The 25450-nt window shown below is 57.8% G+C and overlaps 4 protein-coding genes and 1 pseudogene across 5 annotated transcripts in view; 4 read left to right on the top strand and 1 right to left on the bottom strand.

Annotated features, from left to right (window-relative positions):
- On the bottom strand, nt 1–1225 carry LOC139998863 (uncharacterized). The gene is given in 4 exon segments (XM_072024744.1): nt 1–545; nt 622–741; nt 824–1015; nt 1018–1225. Coding segments are annotated over 4 exon segments (1065 nt in total).
- Nucleotides 1226–10118: 8893 nt separating this feature from the next.
- LOC119718662 (butyrophilin subfamily 3 member A2-like) lies at nt 10119–14664 on the top strand (annotated as a pseudogene).
- A 3908-nt stretch (nt 14665–18572) lies between these two features.
- On the top strand, nt 18573–20765 carry LOC119718668 (butyrophilin subfamily 3 member A2-like). The gene is made up of 4 exons (XM_072024746.1): nt 18573–18876; nt 19366–19641; nt 19771–19875; nt 20698–20765. Exons 1-4 carry the CDS (start codon nt 18573–18575, stop codon nt 20763–20765), a joined length of 753 nt encoding a protein of 250 aa, XP_071880847.1.
- On the top strand, nt 20372–24011 carry LOC139998913 (butyrophilin subfamily 1 member A1-like). The gene is made up of 2 exons (XM_072024946.1): nt 20372–20907; nt 21085–24011. Exons 1-2 carry the CDS (start codon nt 20841–20843, stop codon nt 21711–21713), a joined length of 696 nt encoding a protein of 231 aa, XP_071881047.1. The 5' UTR covers nt 20372–20840; the 3' UTR covers nt 21714–24011.
- Nucleotides 24012–24810: 799 nt separating this feature from the next.
- Nucleotides 24811–25450, top strand: part of LOC119718672 (butyrophilin subfamily 1 member A1-like) — a 51164-nt gene continuing 50524 nt past the window's right edge. For both annotated transcript variants that reach the window (XR_011803872.1, XM_072024869.1), the window contains exon 1: nt 24811–25081. The gene's annotated coding sequence lies outside the window, so the exon portion shown is untranslated. The remainder of the gene's footprint in view (nt 25082–25450) is intronic.

Below are 25450 nucleotides of genomic sequence, written 5' to 3' on the forward strand. Positions count from 1 at the left end.
TCACACGCCTTGCCCTGCAGAGCCTTCGCCGTCCTCGTAGCCCTCCCTTGGAGGCTCTCGCACAGTTTCACGCCCTTTGTCTGCTGCGGTGCCCACAGCTGCACGCAGTGCTCGAGGCGAGGCCGCAGCAGGCCGAGCAGAGCGGGATGATCCCTTCCCTCGGCCAGCCAGCAGTGCCGTGCCTGAGGCACCCCAGGGCACGCTTGGCCCTTTGGGGTCCCATGCCATGGCCCCCCCACACCCGATAATCTTGGTGAGACACTGTAGGAGTGCGTGACCCTCTGCCCTGTGCCCAGAACTCTTCACAGACACCAGTGGGGCTTGTGGAGCATCTTTATTGTCAGCACCACAGCATCGGGTCTGAGATGGGGCCAAACGGGAGCCACCGGTGCCAGGAGGTGTCCGTCTGGGGGTCCTCAGATGCTGCCTGGGGAAGGGGGGGACACACAGGGTGAGAGATGGGGAAATTTGCCCCTCACTGATGTGGACGGGGATGGGGACACCGTTACCTGCGGGGTAGTTGTCTCCAGGGAGGGGGGTGTAACCTGCGGGGGAGAGAAGAGGAGTGAGCAGAGTCCTCGACGCCCTTGACCACGGCCCCAGTTCTCCCCGGACACTCACCCGGGGCGGGAGGCCTGGCCCTGAAGCGGTAGATGCCGGCGAGAAATAAGCCAAGTCCCAGCACCATCAGCACGGTGGCCACCGCCACCAGTATCATCACCTCCGGCATCAGTCCGGGACCTGTGGGGACACGGCCGGGTGAGTGGCAGCAAGGAGCCAAGACCACCAGCCTCAGGATGCGGTCCTGCGCCTCTCCACTCACTCCAGTCCTCCAGGAGGGGCTCCTGCAGGCTGACGTGCTGCACCGAGCACATGTAGGTGTCGCCTGCCACCGGGGCCACCAGCAGGGACACCTTGCTCTGGTAGCTCCAGTCGCCATTGGGGATGGCGGAGATGGGGTTGTAGTCGTCGGGCTCCACGATGTCCCCGTTGTGCAGCCAGATGACGGTCACCTCGGGGGGTAGAAGCCCCAGATGTGGCAGCTGAGGCAGACGGGCACACGGGCGTTCCCCATCTCCGCGGGGATGATGCGGACTTGGGGCTGCACTGGAGCAGGGATGGGGATGGGGTCAGTGGTGGGCGAGCCCCTTTTCCCTGCCCTATGCAACGTCCTCACGCAATGTTGTGCAATGCTCTCGTGCAAAGCTCCACACAACTTCCCCATGCCACTTCCCCATGCAACGCCCTGTGCAAGCTCTAGGCCTTGTCCTGTGTGATATCACGTGTGACATCCCCATGCGATGCCCTGTGCAACACCCCTGTGCCACACCCTGCAAGAGGCATTGCTCTGTGCAACATCCCCTTGCAATGCTCAATGCAATGTGCTGTGCAGTGCTCCGTGCAACATCCCCCTGTGATGTTCTCACGCAGTGTGCTCTGCAACATCCCCATGCAATGCCACGTGCAACATCTCCTTGCAACATGCTCTACAACACCTCTGGGTAACTACTGGGGCAGCAGACTGGGGGCTGCGCTGGAGCAGGGATGGGGATGGGGTCAGTGGTGGGCGAGCCCCTTTTTCCTGCTCTGTGCAATGTCCCCACGGAATGTTCCGTGCAACGCTCCCATGCAACACTCCTGTACAAAGCTCTAGGCATTATCCCACGCGATGTCAGGTGTGACATACCCATGCGATGCCCTGTGCAACGCCCTTGTGCCACACCCTGCAAGAGGCATGGCTATCTGCAACATCCCCTTGCAAAGGGCAATGTAATGCGCTGTGCAGTGCTGTGTGCAACATCCCCCTGCGACATCCTCACGCAGTGTGCTCTGCAACACCCCCATGCAATGCCTGGTGCAAGTGCAACATCTTGCCGAGGTGATCAGCTCCAGAGCAAACCCTTTCTGCAGCAGAGCAGGGGATCAGACAGGCAGGGCTATATTTTTCTAGCATCAAGCCCACTTGTGGGAGATGCCAGGACCCAGCAGCCCTCACCACAGAGGCTGACAAGGCTTTGGCAGAGCCAGCAGGGCCCCCTCCTTGGCAGTTCAAAAGCTGCCCCTGGGGAGCGCAACAACCAGGAACGCAGCGATCCGGGAGGGCAAACAGGGCATGGCGTATCAGAAGGGAGTGGGAGGCAATTCATGCAGGCAGGGCAAGAAGGGAGGGCAGAGCGTTCCCCCCCGGACCATATGAACAACTCCTCTAAAGGCGGTCTACCACTAGCTAGGCTGCAATGGTCTCCACCAGGCACAGTGCTCTCTCTAGCAAGTCTGTGCACACCCAGAATGACTGCCCGCTCAAAAATGCACCAGTTCAGGTCTCTGGGTGCAGGGAGCGTCTGAGCCTCTTGCTGCCATCTGCGGGAGGCAGAGAGACTGTGTGTGCGTGAGGTGCGAGCAGGTGGATGACCTGGTCCACCTGGTGGCAGAACTCAAGGAGGAGGTGGAGAGGTTGAGGGTTATCAGGGAGTGTGAGCGGGAGATAGAGTGGTGGGGCAACTCCCTGCGGGGCCTGAAGGAGAGGTACCGGGGTGAGACACCCCAAATGGGGGTGGATCCCCACCCCTGTCGCTGTTGGACAGAGGGAGGGGACCTAGGAGTTGAGGAAGAATGGAGACAGGTCCCTGCTCGACATCACAGGCGATGCCCTCCCCAAAAGGCCCCACCTTCCTAGGTGCCCTTCCAGAACAGGTTTGAGGCCCTGGAGCTTGAGGGAATGGGAGCTGAGGAAGAGGTAGAAAGTGTAGCCAGGAGGATGCCTAGGGTGAGGAAGTCGACTCCACGCCTCAGGACTGCTATCCTCCTTTGATAGTCCAGGCTGGCAGTGATGACATTGAGGAGAGAAGCCTGAAGGCTATCAAACGGGACGTTAGGGGACTGGGGCAGTTAGTGGATGGAGCGGGAGTACAGGTGGTGCAGATCTCCACACTGCAGCCCATGGAGGAGCCATATGAATTTCCACCCTACAAAGGCAAACAGTACCTCTGCAGTCTTTCCATGTTGCCTGACTTCCCTTCCAGCAAACAGGAACTTTCCTTATCCACCTAAGCTCTAGAAGAAGGTCCCTGCCCATCTGAGCAAACCTTCTGCCACAGCTGCTTTACTGGAGCCGGGAGAGGCACAGGCATTTTGCCTTCAGCACCCTGGGCAAAGGGTGGCAGCTCTGGGCTCGGCACCCAGCTGTGCCCCGTTCCCTGCAGCCTCTGATCCTGCTCAGCTCTTCACTGCCATCTCTCCACATTTTCCCATTGCTCACAGTTTGATTCCTCCTTGCATGCGTGGAGATGAACAACCTTAGCCAGTGGCTTTCCCTGGAGGTCTGGAGAGGCCCCCACTGGGGACAAGCCTCTTGTGCTTGCTAAAGGCAGTGGGCTGGGCACCCAGCTGCAATGGGATGGTGGTGCCAGCCCTGCAGAGCTCCCCAGACATTGCCCTAGGGGCAGAGCTGTTCCAGGAGGGTTATTGCAGCCAGGAACTGGGCAAAGGCTGGGAAAGTTGGGCGTAGCCTTGTACTTTCTGCAGCTCTGCTGGGTGCCGTGAGGGACATCTACCTTGGCTTGGAGAAAAACCCCTGGGGGGCCCCCTGCCCCCTGGGGGTCCTCTCTCTCAGATGGGGCTCCCCTGGGGCTGCAGCCACCCCAGCCTCACCGGCTATGCTAGGGGCCTCCTGACTTCCCTCATCACTCTGCTCCTCCTACAGCTGGGCTCAGGTAAGATCCTGTGGGGCTGCTGGGGGCCCCTGTGAAGGCACACATGCTGCTGTGGGACAGGAGAGCGGCTTTGGTAAGGGGGGTCTGGAGCCCACAGCTCGCCCATGTTGGGTTTCACTTTCACTTTGGTTCTTTCACGCAATATGGCTGCTGCCTTGCCTGCCCTTTCTGTGTCTCCTTCACCCACCTAAATGCTGCAGAGAGGGCTCCCACTCCCAGCACACCTCCTTTTCCTATATGTCCTCCCTGTGTTTCTCCTCTTTCCCTGGTGTTTTCCCACGATACACAAGGGACGCAGCACACACCAACTCACGCACAGCTCCCCCTTTGACACTCATTGCCCCTAAATTTACAATGGCAAAATCTCACCGCCTCTCTGTGCCCTTCTCCATTACCCAGCCCAGCTCAGAGTGGTGGGACCAGGACACCCTCTCACTGCCATTCTTGGGCAGGATGTCGTGCTGCCCTGCCACTTGTCCCCTCAACGCGATGCTCGCACCTTGGAAATCAGGTGGATTCGGCACAGGTTACCTGAGACAGTGCACCACTACCGCCATGGAGAGGACCTGTATGAGGAGCAGATGGAGGCATATGCCGGGAGGACAGAGCTGGCCAGAGATGGTCTCTCTGTTGGAAATCTGGACTTGCGAATCATGGGGCTGAGACCCTCTGATGATGGCCAGTACGTCTGCACTGTGGGAGATGCTGATGCTTATGCTGAAACCATAGTGGATCTGGAGGTGTCAGGTTAGTGGCTGGGGTGATACATCCAAGGGGTGGTGCAGGTGTCCCTGGGTTTGTGTGTCCCACCCAGGACCTGGTCCCATCCTCATGGCCAGCTACGTGCCCTTTCGAACTGTAGAGTGTGATGAGCCTTCTCCTCTGTCAGTGACCACTTGTCCACCAAGAAGTACACCTGTGCCCTTGCAGGCTTTTTATTGAGAGAGAGCTGCATGAATGCAATGATTTAATTCAGTCTCAGGGACCCTATTTGAACTCCATCCCCATGGTGTTATGTGGACAGTGGGCACAGGTTTCTGAGCAGGTCCTTCAGCTGTGCCAACAATATGTGCTGTTTAGGGGTGAGAGTGGCTCCTTGAAGCGTCCAGTCCCTGAGCCCCTGGGGACATGGCTTGTCTGTGCTGTGTCTGGCATGGGAGCAGATGGGGTCTTTGCCTTGGAACTGAATTCCTCCCCAAGTCAAGCCCCAAACACGCGCTCTTACCCCAGCCACAGGCACTGACCCCCACCTCTCCCTGGGGGGCTACGAGGCCGGAGGCATCCGGGTGCTGTGTCTATCGGTCGGCTGGTACCCGCAGCCGCAGCTGCTGTGGAGGGATGCTCGCGGCAGCACCTGCCCTCGGACCCCCAGACACATTCCCAGGACCAGGAGGGGCTCTTTGAAATCGAAGGTGCCGTCATCGTGACCGGGAGCGTGGAGGGGCCCTTGTCCTGCATGGTCAGGAACAGCCACCTCGAGGAGGAAAAGGAATCATCCCTGCACATCGCAGGTACAAATGGCACAGCCAGGGTGAGGTGTTCCTGGCCCCTGCACTTGTCCTGACCCAGGAGAAGTCTGGGTCTTGCTCTTCCATCCATGGACATGTAAACACAGCCCTTTTCCTGGTGCCTTTTCTCAGTTCCCTTCTTCCACAACACCCAGTCCTGGATGGTGGCTCTGGCTCTGGTCCTCGTGCTTTTGGCTGTGTCCATTGGCCTCAGTGTTTATCTCTTCCGAAAGCAAGATAAGCTGGCAGCGCAGGGATGGAGCAGAGGGAGGTGTTCTGCAGGGACCCCCTTGGGTCTGGAGCGGGGCTGAGCCCTGGCCCAGGGAGGTGCGTAGGAGGAGGAAGGGAATGTTCTCCTGGGGATGCCAAAGGCCTTAGGATGGTCTTGGGTGGGAGGCCAGGGAGCATGGCTGCAGCGTGGGGCTGGTGGCAAGGCGCAGCCCCCCTGCACATGTTCCCACACAACAACCAAGCTGCTCTGCTCACCACCTGTTCCTCCGCCTTTGCTTTTCAGCGGCACAGAGCCGAGAGCTGGGAGAGTCCTTGCAGTCCCTGCCCCCAGCCCCTGGGAACTGGTGTTGTCCCTGTGGGAGGGTCTGGTCCTGGTCTGGGTGGGCTCTGAGGGCTTGTGTGCTGGTGGCTCGGGGGTGCTGGAGGAGCAGCTGGAACCTGGGGTGGGAGTGGGGAGTGCTGGGGCTGGGGCTGCCCTGGGCACGGGACACGGCCGGGATGGCTGAAAGGAACGGGGATCAAGGTGGGGACGGGGAGCGAGCTATGAGGCTGCCCCGCTCTGCACTGACACTTCTGGGACAGGAACGGAATATCCTCCAACAATCTTTTTTTCATTTTGGTAATGTCTACGGTACCACTGAGATATAATCTGCACAAGTGTCTGTGTTTCCAGATGCACTAAGAGCATTGTTCATAGCTGGACCACTATGTTTTGGGTCCCACCTTGGAACAAGGCTGTATTATCCCTGTCATGGGATGTGTTCAGGGTCTAATATGGGCTGAACAACTCTCCCTCTGATCATGCATTACTTTCACTTTCCTTTTCAGAGAAACAAGCTGCAGAGCTGGGTGAGTGTCCTGGTGCTTCGACACATGGCTATGCCAAGGCAATGTGAGGGGAGGGTGGGCAGCTGGGACAGAGCAGCCCAGGGCTGGCCCCGCACCCTGCCCACACTCACTGGGCACCAGCCATGGGCTGTGACCAGCTCTCCCCTCTCCTTCCAGCATGGAGACGGTGTCTGCTGCCTCATAATAGAGGTAGGTGTGCATTGGGTAGCCCTCTGAAGTGCTTCTCCTGCCCTTGGTGGGGCATGTTCAGGAGCCCAGAGGTGCCCCATCTCCTGCCCCGTGGGACAGCTCCTGGCCCCGAGCTGGGGAAAGCCTGCCCAGGGCTGAGCTCTGCCCCTGATGGCCTGGCTCCTTCTGTCCCTGCAGTGAAGGTGACCCTGGATCCACACACGGCTCATCCCTGGCTTGTGGTGTCTCAGGACAACAGCAGTGTGAGATGCGGAAGTGAACGGCAGCAGGTGCCTGACACACCAGAGAGATTTGACTGTCAGTGCTGCCTGCTGGGCCGTGAGGAGTTCAGAGAGGGGAGGCACTGCTGGTTGGTGGTGGTGGAGGTAGAGCGGCTAAAGTATTCACGGTGGGCTGTGGGGGTGGCCAGGGCTTCTGTGGAGAGAAAGAAGTGGATCAACATAATCCCTGAAGAAGGGATCTGGGCTCTGCAGTACTATGAGGGGCAGCTCAAGTCTCTCACATGGCCTCCCACTCCCTTGTCCCTGTCCCATGTTCCCACAAGGATTTGGGTCTGCCTGGACTGTACCCAGGGGCAGGTGTCTTTTATCAACGCTGACAATGGGGTCCAGATCTTCACTTTCAAAGCAGCCTCCTTCAGTGGTGAGAGCCTCCACCCCTGGTTCCTGTTGTGGACACGTGGAATTCAGCTGTGCCTGAGAGATAGCACACTACCGACCCCATCCCGAGGCCTTGGGACCTCCTGCTCTTCTCCAGACACTCCTGCATCACCTCTCCTTCATACTGCAGGAGCAGCACAGGAATGAGGGGCAGGGGTTCCCTCCATTCCTCCCTGCTGCTGGAGGAGGGCTGGGATGCTGCAAGCAGGGGCCAGGCCCCTTGCAGCCCCTGGGCTCTGCCCTGCATGCGGCTCCTGTGCTGGGGCACAAGCCCTGCTGGCACCCACGGGTCTCACCCTGCCTCTGACCCCAGCAGGCAGCACAGGGGCTGCAGCAGCTCTCCACGCTCCTGTCCCCTCTGCTTGCACTGCTTGCAGACCCCAGGGCAAGGGATGTGGTCACTGTGTGCTGCTGGCCAGTGCAGGCCACCTTTGCCTCCTAGTTCGGGGTTGATCCTTGCTCTGTGCCTGGTGCTGAGCATGAGCAGCCTGTGGGGGCTCTTTGTTCCCTCCTCTGGAGCACATCAAGGCCCAGCAGCAGCAGGACTGTGTCAAATAAAGTTTTGTACAGGAAGATGGAGTCTGGCAGTGGCATTTCCTGGGTGCTTTGTGTCCTGAGGCCTTGCTGCCTGGGAAGGCGTCTTGCAGCAGACCTCTCCTTGGTGTTGGTCCTGGGAGTCATAGCCGGGAGGAACCAAAGCGCCAACTGCCCCTTGGTTCTCCATCTGTTCCCTGGCACTCCCTTGTCCCATCTGGGTCAGTGCCCTGCCCTGAGCTAGACAGGGTAATGACCCAGCTGGGACAAGGGGATCATCAAGAGCTTCCATCCTCCCATCACACAGGCTTGGTAGAGGCTCTGCCTGCAGGGGGGGCATCACCAGCTTCTTGAAGTCCTCCAAGAAGAGGCAGCAGGTGGCGTCAACCTTAAAGCTGTCCATCAGGTCCTTTCAAGCCACCTCCATGTCCCATATTTCCCTTCCACCACCCAAATTGTCCCGTGGCTGTTTTATTTTCCACTGCTCAGGGCAGGGTTCAGCCAGAAATGGGCTTGCAGGAGCCATGGGTCCACCCCAGCTTCACCAACCCTCAGCAATCAGTAACAATCCTGCACTCCCAGAAAACCAGTGCCACTTTTTGCACCTTGTTTAAAAGCAAGCAGGGAAACAAGCTGACATTCTCGAGCCAAATTCATTGTGGTGTGTTTTAAACATCGCAGCATTAAAATCAGGAGCAGACACAGTGCAGAAACAGGGGAAGGAAATGCGTTTGGAAGACACTGCATCCGATAGAAGCAGGTGATCCAAACAGACCGAACCTCAGTGAGAGGGAGCCTCCGTGGCTGCAGGAGTCCCTTGGCCTCCTCGAAGGTTTAACTATATGAAGGTGGGAAGCTAAGAATAGGTTATGAACCCAGCTACACAATGAGGAGACACAGATGCTCTCCTCCAGCGGGTTCTCAATGAGAAGCTGAGTGGTCTCCACACCCAACCATCCATCTTCATGCACGTGGGGTCTCACCATCCTAAAATCCCATCATCCTTCATCCCATTGAGATCCCACCATGCTCACACCCCATCCTCTTTAATCCCAGCAGGGTCCCACCATCACACAACCCCATTGTCCTCCACTCCAGTGGGGATCCACCACCACAAACCCCATCCACCTTCACCCCAGCAGGGTCTCATCATCTCCAAAACCCCATCATCCTCCATTCCACTGGGCTCTCACCAACCCCAAGCCTCAAAACCCTCCACCCACTGCTGTCCTACCATTCTCTCAGCCAATTATCCTACATCCCACTGGGCTCCCACCATCCCCAAAGCCATCCCAGGGCCAGGGACTGACTGACCACCACGTTCCCTAAGCGCTACGAGAAGCTATGCCATGACCAACAGCTGCATGCCTGGTCCTCCTCAATTCACAGATGTAATCTTCAGAGGGTTGTTTGGGAAGAACAGTAAAAGTTAGGCTCCACATGGCTTTTGTGGTGGAGGAGGAGGGCTGAGGGAGCAGTGAAGCCCATCCCGCAGTCAGGGCACTGATGGGGTTTCCCTACCAAGTGCTTTTTCCAATGTTGGTTGAACGCCGAGCTTTCAGAGAAGGCTTCCCCACAGTCAGAGCAGGGATAAGGGGGTTGTCCCCAGTGAGTCCTGAGATGGGCTGAGTAGACTGAATTCTTTGCAAGGCTATACTGCACTGGGGACATTTATAGGTCCCCCAGCCTGCCCGCTGGCAGGACAGAGCAAGAAGCTGAGACGTCCTTGGCTTGGTGTAAGCACTGCTCTGCAACAATTCAAACATCAGCATGTTATCAGCACTCTGCTCATCCTAAGCCAAAACATAGCATTCTACCAGCTACAAGGAGGAAAATTAACTCTATCCTAATTGAAACCAGGACAGGATTTCATGATGACATCAGCCAGTTTTCTTAGTACTCTGGGATGAATCCCATCAGGCCCTATAGTCTCCACCTGTAGGAGCAAATTGCATGCTAATTCAGCATTTGCTGGGAGTTTATCATTCCTGCTCTCACGGTCCTCCAGCTCAGGGCAACTGGGGTCCCAGAGCCCATTGTCAGTGTTGAAGACAAAGGCAAAAAAAGCATTAAACATGCCCCTGTTTGTGAGGAGACCATCCCCATCAAGTAAAGGACCACTGTTTTCTCCAGTTCTACTTTTGCTCTTTAGATATTTTATAAAACTCAGTTTTATTTCCCCCAACAGTTCTGTCAAGCTTCAATTCAAATTGAGCTTTAGCCATATGAATTCACCCTGATAAGGACTAGGGCAGCAGATTCTGAGGCATCGCATTGTTCCTTAAAGAACAGTTCATCCATGTCATCATCCTAGCTGCATGCAGAAGCTGTCCTTCTGGTCCTTGGAAGCCATTTCCACACCAAAGTCTCCACCGTGCTGCAGAAGGGCTTTGCTTGCCAGAGGGCAAAAGGTCTGCCCATTTCTCCTCCACTGGGATGAACAGAGCCAGGAGTGGGGCTGGCTCTTTGTCCCCACCACCCTGGGAAAAGGGTGGCACTGAGATGCACGGCAGCCAGCTGTGCCTCTTTCCCTGCAGCCTCCGATGTCGCTCTGCTCTGCAGCATCTTGCACCCATCCCCCAAGGGTCAGGGCTCCTCCCAGAGGGTTACTGCAGATAAGAACTGAGCAGAAGTTGGTGAAGTCACGTGTAGCCTTCTAGTTCCTGCAGCTATGGTGGGTGCTGAGAGGGACGACTATTTTGGTGAGACTGCCTTGGAGAAGAACACCTGGGGCTGCCTTCTGTGTCCCCCAGACCATGATAAGCGCAGGCTCTGCACCCTGCCCAAGGCGCTGCTGGCTGTGGCTCCCTGTGCCCAGGCCTGCAGCCCCTCAGTACCTTACTCTTCTACCCCCAGATCCTGCTCCCGCTGCAGCACAGATGGGGCTCTACAGGTTCTGCGGCCGCCCCAGCCTCACCGGCCATGCCAGCGGCTTCCTGACTTCCCTCATCACTCTGCACCTTCTCCAGCTGGGCTCAGGTAGGATCCTGCAGGGATGCTGGGGGCTCTCCCCCCTGTGCATGCAGATGTGCTGCCATAGGGCAGGGGAGCGGCTCCAGGGTAGGGGGACCAGAGCCCAGAGCTTGTTCCCCGCTGGGTTTCACTTTCCCTTTGGTTCTTTCACACAATATGGGCGCTGCCTTGGCTGCCATTTTTGGCTCTTCTTCTCCTGCCCGAATGCTGCAGAGAGGGCTCCCACTCCCAGCACACCTCCTTCTCCTGCACGTCCTCCCTCTCCCTCTCCTGTTTCCCGGGTGGTTTCCCATGGGACATGGGGGACACAGCACGCACCAACTCACACACAGCTCGCCCTTTGTCACTCACTGCACCTAAATTTACAATAGCAAAATCTCACTGCCTCTCTGTGCCCTTCTCCATTGCCCAGCCCAGCTCACAGTGGTGGGACCAGGCCACTCTGTCACTGCCACCGTGGGGCAGGATGTCGTGCTGCCCTGCCACTTGTCCCCTCAACACGATGCTCGCACCTTGGAGGTCAGGTGGATCCGGGCCAAGTTCTCTAAGACAGTGCACCACTACCGCAATGGAGAGGACCTGTACGGGGAGCAGATGGGGGCATATGCCGGGAGGACAGAGTTGGCCAGGGATGGTCTCTCTGCTGGAAGCCTGCACTTGCGAATCACGGGGCTGAGACCCTCTGATGATGGCCAGTACGTCTGCACTGTGAGAGATGCTCATGTTTATGACGAAGCCATTGTGGAGCTGGAGGTGGCAGGTTAGTGGCTGGGTTGAGGCATTCAAGGGATGGTGCAGGTGTCCCCGGGTCTGTGTGTCCCACCCAGGACCCGGTCCCATATTCATGGCCATCTACGTGGCCTTGCAAACAGTAGAGTGTGATGAGGCTTCTCCTCTGTCAGTGAGCACTTGTCCACCAAGAAGTACACCTGTGCCCTTGCAGGCTTTTTATTGAGAGAGAGCTGCTTGAATGCAATGATTTAATTCAGTCTCAGGGACCCTATTTGAACTCCATCCCCATGGTGTTGTGTGGACAATGGGCACAGGTTGCTGAGCAGGTCCTTCAGCTGTGCCAACAATAGGTGCGGGTTAGGGGTGAGAGTGGCTCCGTGGAGTGCCCGGTCCCTGAGCCCCTGTGACCATGGCTGTCCTGGGCTGTGTCTGGCATGGGAGCTGATGGGGTCTTTGCCTTGAAATGAATCCCTCCCGAAGCGCAGCCCCAGCCACGTGCTCTTTCCCCAGCCACAGGCACTGACCCCCACCTCTCCCTGGGAGGCTACGAGGCCGGAGGCGTCCGGGTGCTGTGTCGATCGGCCGGCTGGTACCCGCTGCCGCAGCTGCTGTGGAGGGATGCTCGCGGCAGCACCTGCCCTCGGTCTCCCAGACACATTCCCAGGACCAGGAGGGGCTCTTTGAAATCGAAGGCGCCGTCATCATGACCGGGAGCGTGGAGGGGCCCTTGTCCTGCGTGGTCAGGAAAAGCCGCCTCCAGGAGGAACGGGAATCATCCCTGAACATTGCAGGTACAAATGGCACAGCCAGGGTGAGGTGTTCCTGGCCCCTGCACTTGTCCTGACCCAGGAGAAGTTTGGGTCTTGCTCTTCTAACCCCAGCCATGTAAATACAGCCCTTTTCCTTTTGCCTTTTTTCAGCTCCCTTTTTCATAAACGCCCAGCCCTTGATAGTGGTTCTGGTCCTGGTCCTGGTGTTTTTGGCTGTGTCCATTGGCCTCGGTGTTTATCTCTTTCGAAAGCAAGGTAAGCTGGCAGCACAGGGTTGGAGCGCAGGGAGGTGTTCTGCAGGGACCCCCCTGGGTCTGGAGCGGGGCTGAGCCCTGGCCCAGGGAGGTGCATAGGAGGAGGAAGGGAATGTTCTCCTGGGGATGCCAAAGGCCTTCGGATCCTCTTGGGTGGGAGGCCAGGGAGCATGGCTGCAGCGTGGGGCTGGTGGCAAGGCGCAGCCCCCCTGCACATGTTCCCACCCAGCAACCAAGCTGCTCTGCTCACCACCTGTTCCTTCGCCTTTGCTTTTCAGAGGCACAGAGCTGAGAGCTGGGAGAGTCCTTGCAGTCCCTGCCCCCAGCCCCTGGGGAAGTGGTGTCCCTGCGGGAGGGCCTGGTCTGGGTGGGCTCTGAGGGCTTGTGTGCTGGTGGCTCGGGGGTGCTGGAGGAGCAGCTGGAGCCTGGGGTGGGAGTGGGGAGTGCTGGGGCTGGGGCTGCCCTGGGCACGGGACACGGCCGGGATGGCTGAAAGGAACGGGGATCAAGGTGGGGACGGGGAGCGAGCTGTGGGGCTGCCCCACTCAGCACTGATGCTTTCGGGAAACGGGCATTCTCCAGCAATCCTTTCTTCACTTCTGTAATGGCTTCAGTGGCACAAAGATAAAAGCTGCAGAAATGTCAGTCCTTAAAGTTCTGCTTACAATAGCATTGTACAAAGCTGTACCACAATGACTATTTCTTTAGTCCCACCTCTGATCAAGGCAGTGTTTTACCCTTTCATGGGATGTCATAAGGTCAGCTACGGGCTAAGCAAGTCTTCCCTCAGGCTTTACTTTCTTACCCATCATATATTACTTTCAGTTTCCTTTTCAGAGAAACAAGCTGCAGAGCTGGGTGAGTATCACATTCCTTGGGCCCCATGGCCACGCTAAGGCAATGTGAGGGGAGGGTGGGCAGCTGGGACAGAGCAGCCCAGGGCTGGCCGCTCACCCTGCCCACACCCACTGGGCACCAGCCATGGGCTGTGACCAGCTCTCCCCTCTCCTTCCAGCATGGAGAAAGTTTCTGCTGCCTCAAAATACAGGTAGGTGTGCATTGGGTTGCCTGCTGGGGTGCTTCTCCTGCCTCTGGTGGGGCATGTTCAGGTGCCAAGAGGTGCCCCATCTCCTGCCCCGTGGGGCAGCTCCTGGCCCCAAGCTGGGGAAAGCCTGCCCAGGGCTGAGCTCTGCCCCTGATGGCCTGGCTCCTTCTGTCCCTGCAGTGAAGGTGACCCTGGATCCTGACACGGCTCATCCTGAACTTGTTGTGTCTCAGGACAAGAGCAGTGTGAGACGAGAAAGTGAACGGAAGCAGGTTCCTGACACACCGGAGAGATTTGAGAACCGGTGGTGTGTGCTGGGCCTTGAGGAGTTCAGAGAGGGGAGGCACTGCTGGTTGGTGGAGGTGGAGGGAGAGTGGCTAAAGTACTCAGGGTGGGCTGTGGGGGTGGCCAGGGCTTCTGTGGAGAAAAGGAAGTGGATGAACATGAGCCCTGAAGGAGGGATCTGGGCTCTGCAGTACGATGAGGGGCAGCTCAAGTCTCTCACATCTCCTCCCACCCCCTTGTCCCTGTCCCCTATCCCCACGAGGATCTGGGTCTGTCTGGACTGTACCCAGCAGCACGTGTCTTTCATCAACGCTGACAATGGGGTCCAGATCTTCACTTTCACAGCAGCCTCCTTCAATGGGGAGAGCATCCGCCCCTGGTTCTGGCTGGAGAAATCGGGAATTCAGCTGTACCTGAGGGACAGCACCCACCATAACTCGTCCCCAGCCCTGGGGGGCTCCAGCCCTTTTCCAGACACTCCTGCATCACCTCTACTTGGTCCTGCAGGAGCAGAACAGGTATGAGGGGCAATGGGGCCAGGGGCTGCCCCAGGCTCCTCCCTGCTGCTGGAGGAGGGCTGGGATACTGCAAACAGGGGCCAGGCCCCTTGCAGCCCCTGGGCTCTGCCCTTCACGTGGCTCCTGTGCTGGGGCACAAGCCCTGCTGGCACCCAAGGGTCTTACCCTGCCTCTGAGCCCCAGCGGGCAGCACAGGGGCTGCAGCAATTCTCCACACTCCTCTCCCCTCTGCTTGCACTGCTTGCAGAACCCAGGGCAAGGGATGTGGTCACCATATTCTGCCAGCCATTGCAGGCCACTTTTGCCTCCTAGTTTGGGGTTGATCCTTGCTCTGTGCCTGGTGCTGAGCATGAGCAGCCTGTGGGGGCTCTGTGTTCCCTCCTCTGGAGTACATGTACCCAATGCCCAGCAGCAGCAGGACTGTGTCAAATAAATTTTTGCACAGGAAGATGGAGTCTGGCAGTGGCATTTCCTGGGTGCTTTGTGTCCTGAGGCCTTGCTGCCTGGGAAGGCGTCTTGCAGCAGACCGTCTCCTCACACGCCTTGCCCTGCAGAGCCTTCGCCATCCTCGTAGCCCTCCCTTGGAGGCTCTCACACAGTTTCACGCCCTTCATCTGCTGCGGTGACCACAGATGCACACAGTGCTCGAGGCGAGGCTGCAGCAGGCCGAGCAGAGCGGGACGATCCCTTCCCTCGGTCAGCCAGTAGGGCCATGCCTGAGGCACCCCAGGCCACGCTTGGCCCTTTGGGGTCCCATGCCATGGCCCCCACACACCCGCTCCTCTTGGTGAGACACCCTAGGAGTGTGTGAGCCTCTGCCCTCTCCCCAGAACACTGCAGAGACACCAGTGGGGCTTGTGGAGCATCTTTATTGTCAGCACCACAGCATCGGGTCTGAGATGGGGCAAACTGGGAACCGCCGATGCCAGGAGGTGTCCGTCTGGGGGTCCTCAGATGCTGCCTGGGGAAGGGGGGGACACACAGGGTGAGAGATGGGGTGATTTGACCCTCCCTGATGTGGATGGGGATGGTGACACCGTTACCTGCAGGGTGGCTGTCTCCAGGGAGGGGAGTGTAACCCGCAGGGGGGAGAAGAGGAGTGAGCAGAGTCCTCGTCGCCCTTGACCACGGCCCTGGCTCTCCCCGGACACTCACCCGGGGCGGGAGGCCTGGCCCTGAAGCGGTAGAAGCCGGCGAGAAATAAGCCAAGTCCCAGCACCACCAGCATGGTGGCCACCGCCACCATTATCGTCACCTCCGGCATCAGTCCGGGACCTGCGGGGACACGGCTGGGTGAGTGGCAGCAAGGAGCCAAGACCGCCGGCCTCCAGGTGCGGTCCTGCGCCTCTCCACTCACTCCAGTCTTCCAGGAGAGGCTCCTGCAGGCTGACGTGCTGCACCGAGCACGTGTAGGTGTCGCCTGCCACCGGGGCCACCAGCAGGGACACCTGCGTCTGGTAGCTCCAGTCGCCGTTGGGGATGGCGGAGATGGGGTTGTAGTCGTCGGGCTCCACGATGTCCCCGTTGTGCAGCCAGATGACGGTCACCTCGGGGGGTAGAAGCCCCAGATGTGGCAGCTGAAGCGCACGGGCACACGGGCGTTCCCCGTCTCCGCAGGGATGATGCGGACTTGGGGCTGCGCTGGAGCAGGGATGGGGATGGGGTCAGTGGTGGGCGAGAACCTTTCCCTGCCCTGTGCAACGTCCCCACGCAATTTTCCTTGCAACGCTCCCGTGCAACGCCCTGTGCAAACCTCCACGCAACTTCCCCATGCTACTTGCCCATCCGATGCCTTCTGCAAGCACTAGGCATTGTCCCATGCGATGTCACGTGTGACATCCCCATGCGATGCTCACAAGTTGCCCTGTGCAACGCCCCTGTGCCACTCCCTTCAAGAGGCTTTACTCTGTGCAAAATCCCCTTGCAAAGGGCAATGCAATGCGCTTTGCAGTTCTCTGTGCAACATCCCCCTGCGACGTTCTCACGCAGTGTGCTCTTCAACACCCCCATGCAATGCCCAGTGCAACATCTTGCCGAGGCAATCAGCTCCAGGGCAGACTCTTTCTGCAGCAGAGCAGGGGATCCCACAGGCAGGGCTATGTTTTTTTGGCATCAAGCCCACTTGAGGGAGCCGCCGGGACCCAGGAGCACTTGCAAAAGGAGGCTGAAAAAGCGTAGGAGAAGCCAGCAAGGCCCCATGCCTGGCCATTCAAAAGCTGCCCCTGGGAAGCAAGACGACCAGTAACGCAGCAGCCAGGATGGGCAAGGGGCTTGGCACATCAGAAGGGAGTGGCAGGAAGTTCATGCAGGCACGGTGACCAGGGAGGGCAGAGCGTTCCCCCCCGCCCATACGAACAACTCCTCTAACGGCGGTCTACCGCTAGCAAGGCTGCAATGGTCTCCACCAGGCACAGTGCTCTCTCTAGCAAGTCTGTGCACACCCAGACTGACTGCCCGCTCAAAAATGCACCAGTTCAGGTCTCTGCGTGCAGGGAGCATCTGAGCCTCTTGCTGCCATCTGTAGGAGGCAGAGAGACTGTGTGTGTGTGAGGTGCGAGCAGGTGGATGACCTGGTCCACCTGGTGGCAGAACTCAAGGAGGAGGTGGAGAGGTTGAGGGCTATCAGGGAGTGTGAGCGGGAGATAGAGTGGTGGGGCAACTCCCTGCGGGGCCTGAAGGAGAGGTACCAGGGTGAGACACCCCAAATGGGGGTGGATCCCCACCCCTGTCGCTGTTGGACAGAGGGAGGGGACCTAGGAGTTGAGGAAGAATGGAGACAGGTCCCTGCTCGACATCACAGGCGATGCCCTCCCCAAAAGGCCCCACCTTCCCAGGTGCCCTTCCACAACAGGTTTGAGGCCCTGGAGCTTGAGGGAATGGGAGCTGAGGAAGAGGTAGAAAGTGTAGCCAGGAGGATGCCTAGGGTGAGGAAGTCGACTCCACGCCTCAGGACTGCTATCCTCCTTTGATAGTCCAGGCTGGCAGTGATGACATTGAGGAGAGAAGCCTGAAGGCTATCAAACGGGACGTTAGGGACTGGGGCAGTTAGTGGATGGAGCGGGAGTACAGGTGGTGCAGATCTCCACACTGCAGCCCATGGAGGAGCCATATGAATTTCCACCCTACAAAGGCAAACAGTACCTCTGCAGTCTTTCCATGTTGACTGACTTCCCTTCCAGCAAACTGTAACTTTCCTTATCCACCTAAGCTCTTGAAGAAGGTCCCTGCCCATCTGAGCAAACCTTCTGCCACAGCTGCTTTACTGGAGCCGGGAGAGGCACAGGCATTTTGCTTTCAGCACCCTGGGCAAAGGGTGGCAGCTCTGGGCTCGGCACCCAGCTGTGCCCCGTTCCCTGCAGCCTCCGATCCTGCTCAGCTCTTCACTGCCATCTCTCCACATTTTCCCATTGCTCACAGTTTGATTCCTTCTTGCATGCATGGAGATGAACGACCTTACCCAGTGGCTTTCCCTGGAGGTCTGGAGAGGCCCCCACTGGGGTCAAGAACCTCGTGCTTGCTAAAGGCAGTGGGCTGGGCACCCAGCTGCAATGGGATGGTGGTGCCAGCCCTGCAGAGCTCCCCAGACATTGCCCTAGGGGCAGAGCTGTTCCAGGAGGGTTATTGCAGCCAGGAACTGGGCAAAGGTTGGGAAAGTTGGGTGTAGCCTTGTACTTTCTGCAGCTCTGCTGGGTGCCATGAGGGACATCTACCTTGGCTTGGAGAAAAACCCCTGGGGGGCCCCCTGCCCCCCGGGGGACCTCTCTCTCAGATGGGGCCCCCCTGGGGCTGCAGCCACCCCAGCCTCACCGGCTATGCCAGGGGCCTCCTGACTTCCCTCATCACTCTGCTCCTCCTACAGCTGGGCTCAGGTAAGATCCTGCGGGGCTGCTGGGGGCCCCTGTGAAGGCACACATGCTGCTGTGGGACAGGAGAGCGGCTTTGGGAAGGGGGGTCTGGAGCCCACAGCTCGCCCATGTTGGGTTTCACTTTCACTTTGGTTCTTTCACGCAATATGGCTGCTGCCTTGCCTGCCCTTTCTGTGTCTCCTTCACCCACCTAAATGCTGCAGAGAGGGCTCCCACTCCCCGCACACCTCCTTTTCCTATATGTCCTCCCTGTGTTTCTCCTCTTTCCCTGGTGTTTTCCCACGATACACAAGGGACGCAGCACACACCAACACACGCACAGCTCCCCCTTTGACACTCATTGCCCCTAAATTTACAATGGCAAAATCTCACCGCCTCTCTGTGCCCTTCTCCATTGCCCAGCCCAGCTCAGAGTGGTGGGACCAGGACACCCTCTCACTGCCACCATGGGGCAAGATGTCGTGCTGCCCTGCCACTTGTCCCCTCAACGCGATGCTCGCACCTTGGAAATCAGGTGGATTCGGCACAGGTTACCTGAGACAGTGCACCACTACCGCAATGGAGAGGACCTGTACGGGGAGCAGATGGAGGCATATGCCGGGAGGACAGAGCTGGCCAGAGATGGTCTCTCTGTTGGAAATCTGGACTTGCGAATCATGGGGCTGAGACCCTCTGATGATGGCCAGTACGTCTGCACTGTGGGAGATGCTGATGCTTATGCTGAAACCATTGTGGATCTGGAGGTGTCAGGTTAGTGGCTGGGGTGATACATCCAAGTGGTGGTGCAGGTGTCCCTGGGTTTGTGTGTCCCACCCAGGACCTGGTCCCATCCTCATGGCCAGCTACGTGCCCTTTCGAACTGTAGAGTGTGATGAGCCTTCTCCTCTGTCAGAGAGCACTTGTCCACCAAGAAGTACACCTGTGCCCTTGCAGGCTTTTTATTGAGAGAGAGCTGCATGAATGCAATGATTTAATTCAGTCTCAGGGACCCTATTTGAACTCCATCCCCATGGTGTTGTGTGGGCAGTGGGCACAGGTTTCTGAGCAGGTCCTTCAGCTGTGCCAACAATAGGTGCGGGTTAGGGGTGAGAGTGGCTCCTTGAAGCGTCCAGTCCCTGAGCCCCTGGGGACATGGCTTGTCTGTGCTGTGTCTGGCATGGGAGCAGATGGGGTCTTTGCCTTGGAACTGAATTCCTCCCCAAGTCAAGCCCCAAACACGCGCTCTTACCCCAGCCACAGGCACTGACCCCCACCTCTCCCTGGGGGGCTACGAGGCCGGAGGCGTCCGGGTGCTGTGTCGATCGGTCGGCTGGTACCCGCAGCCGCAGCTGCTGTGGAGGGATGCTCGCGGGCAGCACCTGCCCTCGGTCTCCCAGACACATTCCCAGGACCAGGAGGGGCTCTTTGAAATCGAAGGCGCCGTCATCGTGACCGGGAGCGTGGAGGGGCCCTTGTCCTGCATGGTCAGGAACAGCCACCTCGAGGAGGAAAAGGAATCATCCCTGCACATCGCAGGTACAAATGGCACAGCCAGGGTGAGGTGTTCCTGGCCCCTGCACTTGTCCTGACCCAGGAGAAGTCTGGGTCTTGCTCTTCCATCCATGGACATGTAAACACAGCCCTTTTCCTGGTGCCTTTTCTCAGTTCCCTTCTTCCACAACACCCAGCCCTGGATGGTGGCTCTGGCTCTGGTCCTCGTGCTTTTGGCTGTGTCCATTGGCCTCAGTGTTTATCTCTTTCGAAAGCAAGGTAAGCTGGCAGCGCAGGGATGGAGCAGAGGGAGGTGTTCTGCAGGGACCCCCTTGGGTCTGGAGCGGGGCTGAGCCCTGGCCCAGGGAGGTGCGTAGGAGGAGGAAGGGAATGTTCTCCTGGGGATGCCAAAGGCCTTAGGATCGTCTTGAGTGGGAGGCCAGGGAGCATGGCTGCAGCGTGGGGCTGGTGGCAAGGCACAGCCCCCCTGCACATGTTCCCATCCAGCAACCAAGCTGCTCTGCTCACCACCTGTTCCTCCGCCTTTGCTTTTCAGCGGCACAGAGCCGAGAGCTGGGAGAGTCCTTGCAGTCCCTGCCCCCAGCCCCTGGGAACTGGTGTTGTCCCTGTGGGAGGGTCTGGTCCTGGTCTGGGTGGGCTCTGAGGGCTTGTGTGCTGGTGGTTCGGGGGTGCTGGAGGAGCAGCTGGAACCTGGGGTGGGAGTGGGGAGTGCTGGGGCTGGGGCTGCCCTGGGCATGGGGCACGGCCAGGATGGCTGAAAGAAACGGGGATCAAGGTGGGGACGGGGAGCGAGCTGCGGGGCTGCCCCGCTCTGCACTGACACTTCTGGGACAGGAACGGAATATCCTCCAACAATCTTTTTTTCATTTTGGTAATGTCTACGGTACCACTGAGATATAATCTGCACAAGTGTCTGTGTTTCCAGATGCACTAAGAGCATTGTTCATAGCTGGACCACTATGTTTTGGGTCCCACCTTGGAACAAGGCTGTATTATCCCTGTCATGGGATGTGTTCAGGGTCTAATATGGGCTGAACAACTCTCCCTCTGATCATGCATTACTTTCACTTTCCTTTTCAGAGAAACAAGCTGCAGAGCTGGGTGAGTGTCCTGGTGCTTCGACACATGGCTATGCCAAGGCAATGTGAGGGGAGGGTGGGCAGCTGGGACAGAGCAGCCCAGGGCTGGCCCCGCACCCTGCCCACACTCACTGGGCACCAGCCATGGGCTGTGACCAGCTCTCCCCTCTCCTTCCAGCATGGAGACGGTGTCTGCTGCCTCATAATAGAGGTAGGTGTGCATTGGGTAGCCCTCTGAAGTGCTTCTCCTGCCCTTGGTGGGGCATGTTCAGGAGCCAAGAGGTGCCCCATCTCCTGCCCCGTGGGGCAGCTCCTGGTCCCGAGCTGGGGAAAGCCTGCCCAGGGCTGAGCTCTGCCCCTGATGGCCTGGCTCCTTCTGTCCCTGCAGTGAAGGTGACCCTGGATCCACACACGGCTCATCCCTGGCTTGTGGTGTCTCAGGACAACAGCAGTGTGAGATGCGGAAGTGAACGGCAGCAGGTGCCTGACACACCAGAGAGATTTGACTGTCAGTGCTGCCTGCTGGGCCGTGAGGAGTTCAGAGAGGGGAGGCACTGCTGGTTGGTGGAGCTGGAGGTAGAGCGGCTAAAGTATTCACGGTGGGCTGTGGGGGTGGCCAGGGCTTCTGTGGAGAGAAAGAAGTGGATCAACATAATCCCTGAAGAAGGGATCTGGGCTCTGCAGTACTATGAGGGGCAGCTCAAGTCTCTCACATGGCCTCCCACTCCCTTGTCCCTGTCCCATGTTCCCACAAGGATTTGGGTCTGCCTGGACTGTACCCAGGGGCAGGTGTCTTTTATCAACGCTGACAATGGGGTCCAGATCTTCACTTTCAAAGCAGCCTCCTTCAATGGGGAGAGCCTCCACCCCTGGTTCCTGTTGTGGACACGTGGAATTCAGCTGTGCCTGAGAGATAGCACACTACCGACCCCATCCCGAGGCCTTGGGACCTCCTGCTCTTCTCCAGACACTCCTGCATCACCTCTCCTTCATACTGCAGGAGCAGCACAGGAATGAGGGGCAGGGGTTCCCTCCATTCCTCCCTGCTGCTGGAGGAGGGCTGGGATACTGCAAGCAGGAACCAGGCCCCTTGCAGCCCCTGGGCTCTGCCCTACACGCGGCTCCTGTGCTGGGGCACAAGCCCTGATGGTACCCACGGGTCTCACCCTGCCTCTGACCCCAGCGGGCAGCACAGGGGCTGCAGCCGCTCTCCACGCTCCTCTCCCCTCTGCTTGCACTGCTTGCAGACCCCAGGACAAGGGATGTGGTCACTGTGTTCTGCTGGCCAGTGCAGGCCACATTTGCCTCCTAGTTCGGGGTTGATCCTTGCTCTGTGCCTGGTGCTGAGCATGAGCAGCCTGTGGAGGCTCTTTGTTCCCTCCTCTGGAGCACATCAAGGCCCAGCAGCAACAGGACTGTGTCAAATAAAGTTTTGTACAGGAAGATGGAGTCTGGCAGTGGCATTTCCTGGGTGCTTTGTGTCCTGAGGCCTTGCTGCCTGGGAAGGCGTCTTGCAGCAGACCTCTCCTTGGTGTTGGTCCTGGGAGTCATAGCCGGGAGGAACCAAAGCACCAACTGCCCCTTGGTTCTCCATCTGTTGCCTGGCACCCCCTTTTCCCATCTGGGTCATTGTCCTGCCCTGGGCTAGACAGGGTAATGACCCAGCTGGGACAAGGGGATCCCCAAGAGCTTCCATCCTCCCATCACACAGGCTCGGTTGAGGTTCTGCCTGCAGGGGGGGCATCACCAGCTTTTTGAAGTCCTCCAAGAAGAGGCAGCACATGGCGTCAACCTTAAAGCTGTCCATCAGCTCCTTTCAAGCCACCTCCATGTCCCATATTTCCCTTCCACCACCCAAGGTGTTCCCGTGGCTGTTTTATTTTCCACTGCTCAGGGCAGGGTTCAGCCAGAAATGGGCTTGCAGGAGCCATGGGTCCACCCCAGCTTCACCAACCCTCAGCAATCAATAACAATCCTGCACTCCCAGAAAACCAGTGCCACTTTTTGCACCTTGTTTAAAAGCAAGCAGGGAAACAAGCTGACATTCTCGAGCCAAATTCATTGTGGTGTGTTTTAAACATCGCAGCATTAAAATCAGGAGTAGACACAGTGCAGAAACAGGGGAAGGAAATGCGTTCGGAAGACACTGCATCCAACAGAAGCAGGTGATCCAAACAGACCAAACCTCAGTGAGAGGGAGCCTCCGTGGCTGCAGGACTCCCTTGGCCTCTTCGAAGGTTTAACTATATGAAGGTGGGAAGCTAAGAATAGGTTTTGAACCCAGCTACACAATGAGGAGACACAGATGCTCTCCTCCAGCTGGTTCTCAATGCCAAGCTGAGTGGTCTCCACACCCAACCACCCATCTTCATGCACGTGGCGTCTCACCATCCTAAAATCCCATCATCCTTCATCCCATTGAGATCCCACCATCCTCACACCCCATCCTCTTTAATCCCAGCAGGGTCCCATCATCCCAAAACCCCATTGTCCTCCACTCCAGTGGGGATCCACCACCACAAACCCCATCCACCTTCACCCCAGTGGGGTCTCAGCATCTCCAAAACCCCATCATCCTCCATTCCACTGGGCTCTCACCAATCCCAAACCTCAAAACCCTCCACCCACTGCTGTCCTACCATCCTCTCAGCCAATTATCCTACATCCCACTGGGCTCCCACCATCCCCAAAGCCATCCCAGGGCCAGGGACTGACTGACCAACACGTTCCCTAAGCGCTACGAGAAGCTATGCCATGACCACCAGCTGCATGACTGGTCCTCCTCAATTCACAGATGTAATCTTCAGAGGGTTGTTTGGGAAGAACAGTAAAAGTTAGGCTCCACATGGCTTTTCTGGTGGAGGAGGAGGGCTGAGGGTACAGTGAAGCCCATCCCGCAGTCAGGGCACTGATGGGGTTTCCCTACCAAGTGCTTTTTCCAATGTTGGTTGAACACCGAGCTTTCAGAGAAGGCGTCCCCACAGTCAGAGCAGGGATAAGGGGGTTGTCCCCGGTGAGTCCTGAGGTGGGCTAAGTAGACTGAATTCTTTGCAAGGCTATACTGCACTGGGGACATTTATAGGTCACCCAGCCTGCCCGCTGGCAGGACAGAGCAAGAAGCTGAGAATTCCTTGGCTTGGTGTAAGCACTGCTCTGCAACAATTGAAACATCAGCATGTTATCAGCACTCTTCTCATCCTAAGCCAAAACATAGCATTCTACCAGCTACAAGGAGGAAAATTAACTCTATCCTAATTGAAACCAGGACAGGATTTCATGATGACATCAGCCAGTTTTCTTAGTACTCTGGGATGAATCCCATCAGGCCCTATAGTCTCCACCTGTAGGAGCAAATTGCATGCTAATTCAGGATTTGCTGGGAGTTTGTCATTCCTGCTCTCACGGTCCTCCAGCTCAGGGTAACTGGGGTCACAGAGCCCATTGTCAGTGTTGAAGACAAAGGCAAAAAAAGCATTAAACATGTCCCTGTTTGTGAGGAGACCATCCCCATCAAGTAAAGGACCACTGTTTTCTCCATTTCTACTTTTGCTGTTTAGATATTTTATAAAACTCAGTTTTATTTCCCCCAAAAGTTCTGTCAAGCTTCAACTCAAACTGAGCTTTAGCCATATGAATTCACCCTGATAAGGATTAGGGCAGCAGATTCTGAGGCATCACATAGTTCCTTAAAGAACAGTTCATCCATGTCATCATCCTAGCTGCATGCAGAAGCTGTCCCTCTGGTCCTTGGAAGCCATTTCCACACCAAAGTCTCCACAGTGCTGCAGAAGGGCTTTGCTTGCCAGAGGGCAAAAGGTCTGCCCATTTCTGCCTCCACTGGGATGGACAGAGCCGGGAGTGGGGCTGGCTCTTTGTCCCCACCACCCTGGGAAAAGGGTGGCACTGAGATGCTCGGCAGCCAGCTGTGCCTCTTTCCCTGCAGCCTCCGATGTCGCTCTGCCCTGCAGCATCTTGCACCCATCCCCCAAGGGTCAGGGCTCCTCCCAGATGTTTACTGCAGGCAAGAGCTGAGCACAGGTCGGTGAAGTCACGTGTAGCCTTCTAGTTCCTGCAGCTATGACGGGTGCTGTGAGGGGCGACTATTTTGGTGAGACTGCCTTGGAGAAGAACACCTGGGGCTGCCTTCTGTGTCCCCCAGCCCATGATAAGCGCAGGCTCGGTGCCCTGCCCAAGGCGCTGCTGGCCGTGGCTCCCTGTGCCCAGGCCTGCAGCCCCTCAGTACCTTACTCTTCTACCCCCAGATCCTGCTCCCGCTGCAGCACAGATGGGGCTCCCCTGGGGTTGCGGCCGCCCCAGCCTCACCGGCCATGCCAGCGGCTTCCTGACTTCCCTCATCACTCTGCACCTTCTCCAGCTGGGCTCAGGTAGGATCCTGCAGGGATGCTGGGGGCTCTCGCCCCTGTGCATGCAGATGTGCTGCCATAGGGCAGGGGAGAAGCTCCAGGGTAGGGGGACCAGAGCCCATAGCTCGGTCCCTGCTGGGTTTCACTTTCCCTTTGGTTCTTTCACACAATATGGGCGCTGCCTTGACTGCCATTTTTGGCATCTTCTTCTCCTGCCCGAATGCTGCAGAGAGGGCTCCCACTCCCAGCACACCTCCTTCTCCTGCACGTCCTCCCTCTCCCTCTCCTGTTTCCCGGGTGGTTTCCCATGAGACACGGGGGACGCAGCACGCACCAACTCACACACCAACTCACGCCCTTTGTCACTCACAGCCCCTAAATTTACAATGG

The sequence above is a fragment of the Anas platyrhynchos genome, chromosome 17, assembly GCF_047663525.1.
Source record: "Anas platyrhynchos isolate ZD024472 breed Pekin duck chromosome 17, IASCAAS_PekinDuck_T2T, whole genome shotgun sequence".
NCBI classification, from domain to species: Eukaryota; Metazoa; Chordata; class Aves; order Anseriformes; family Anatidae; genus Anas; species Anas platyrhynchos.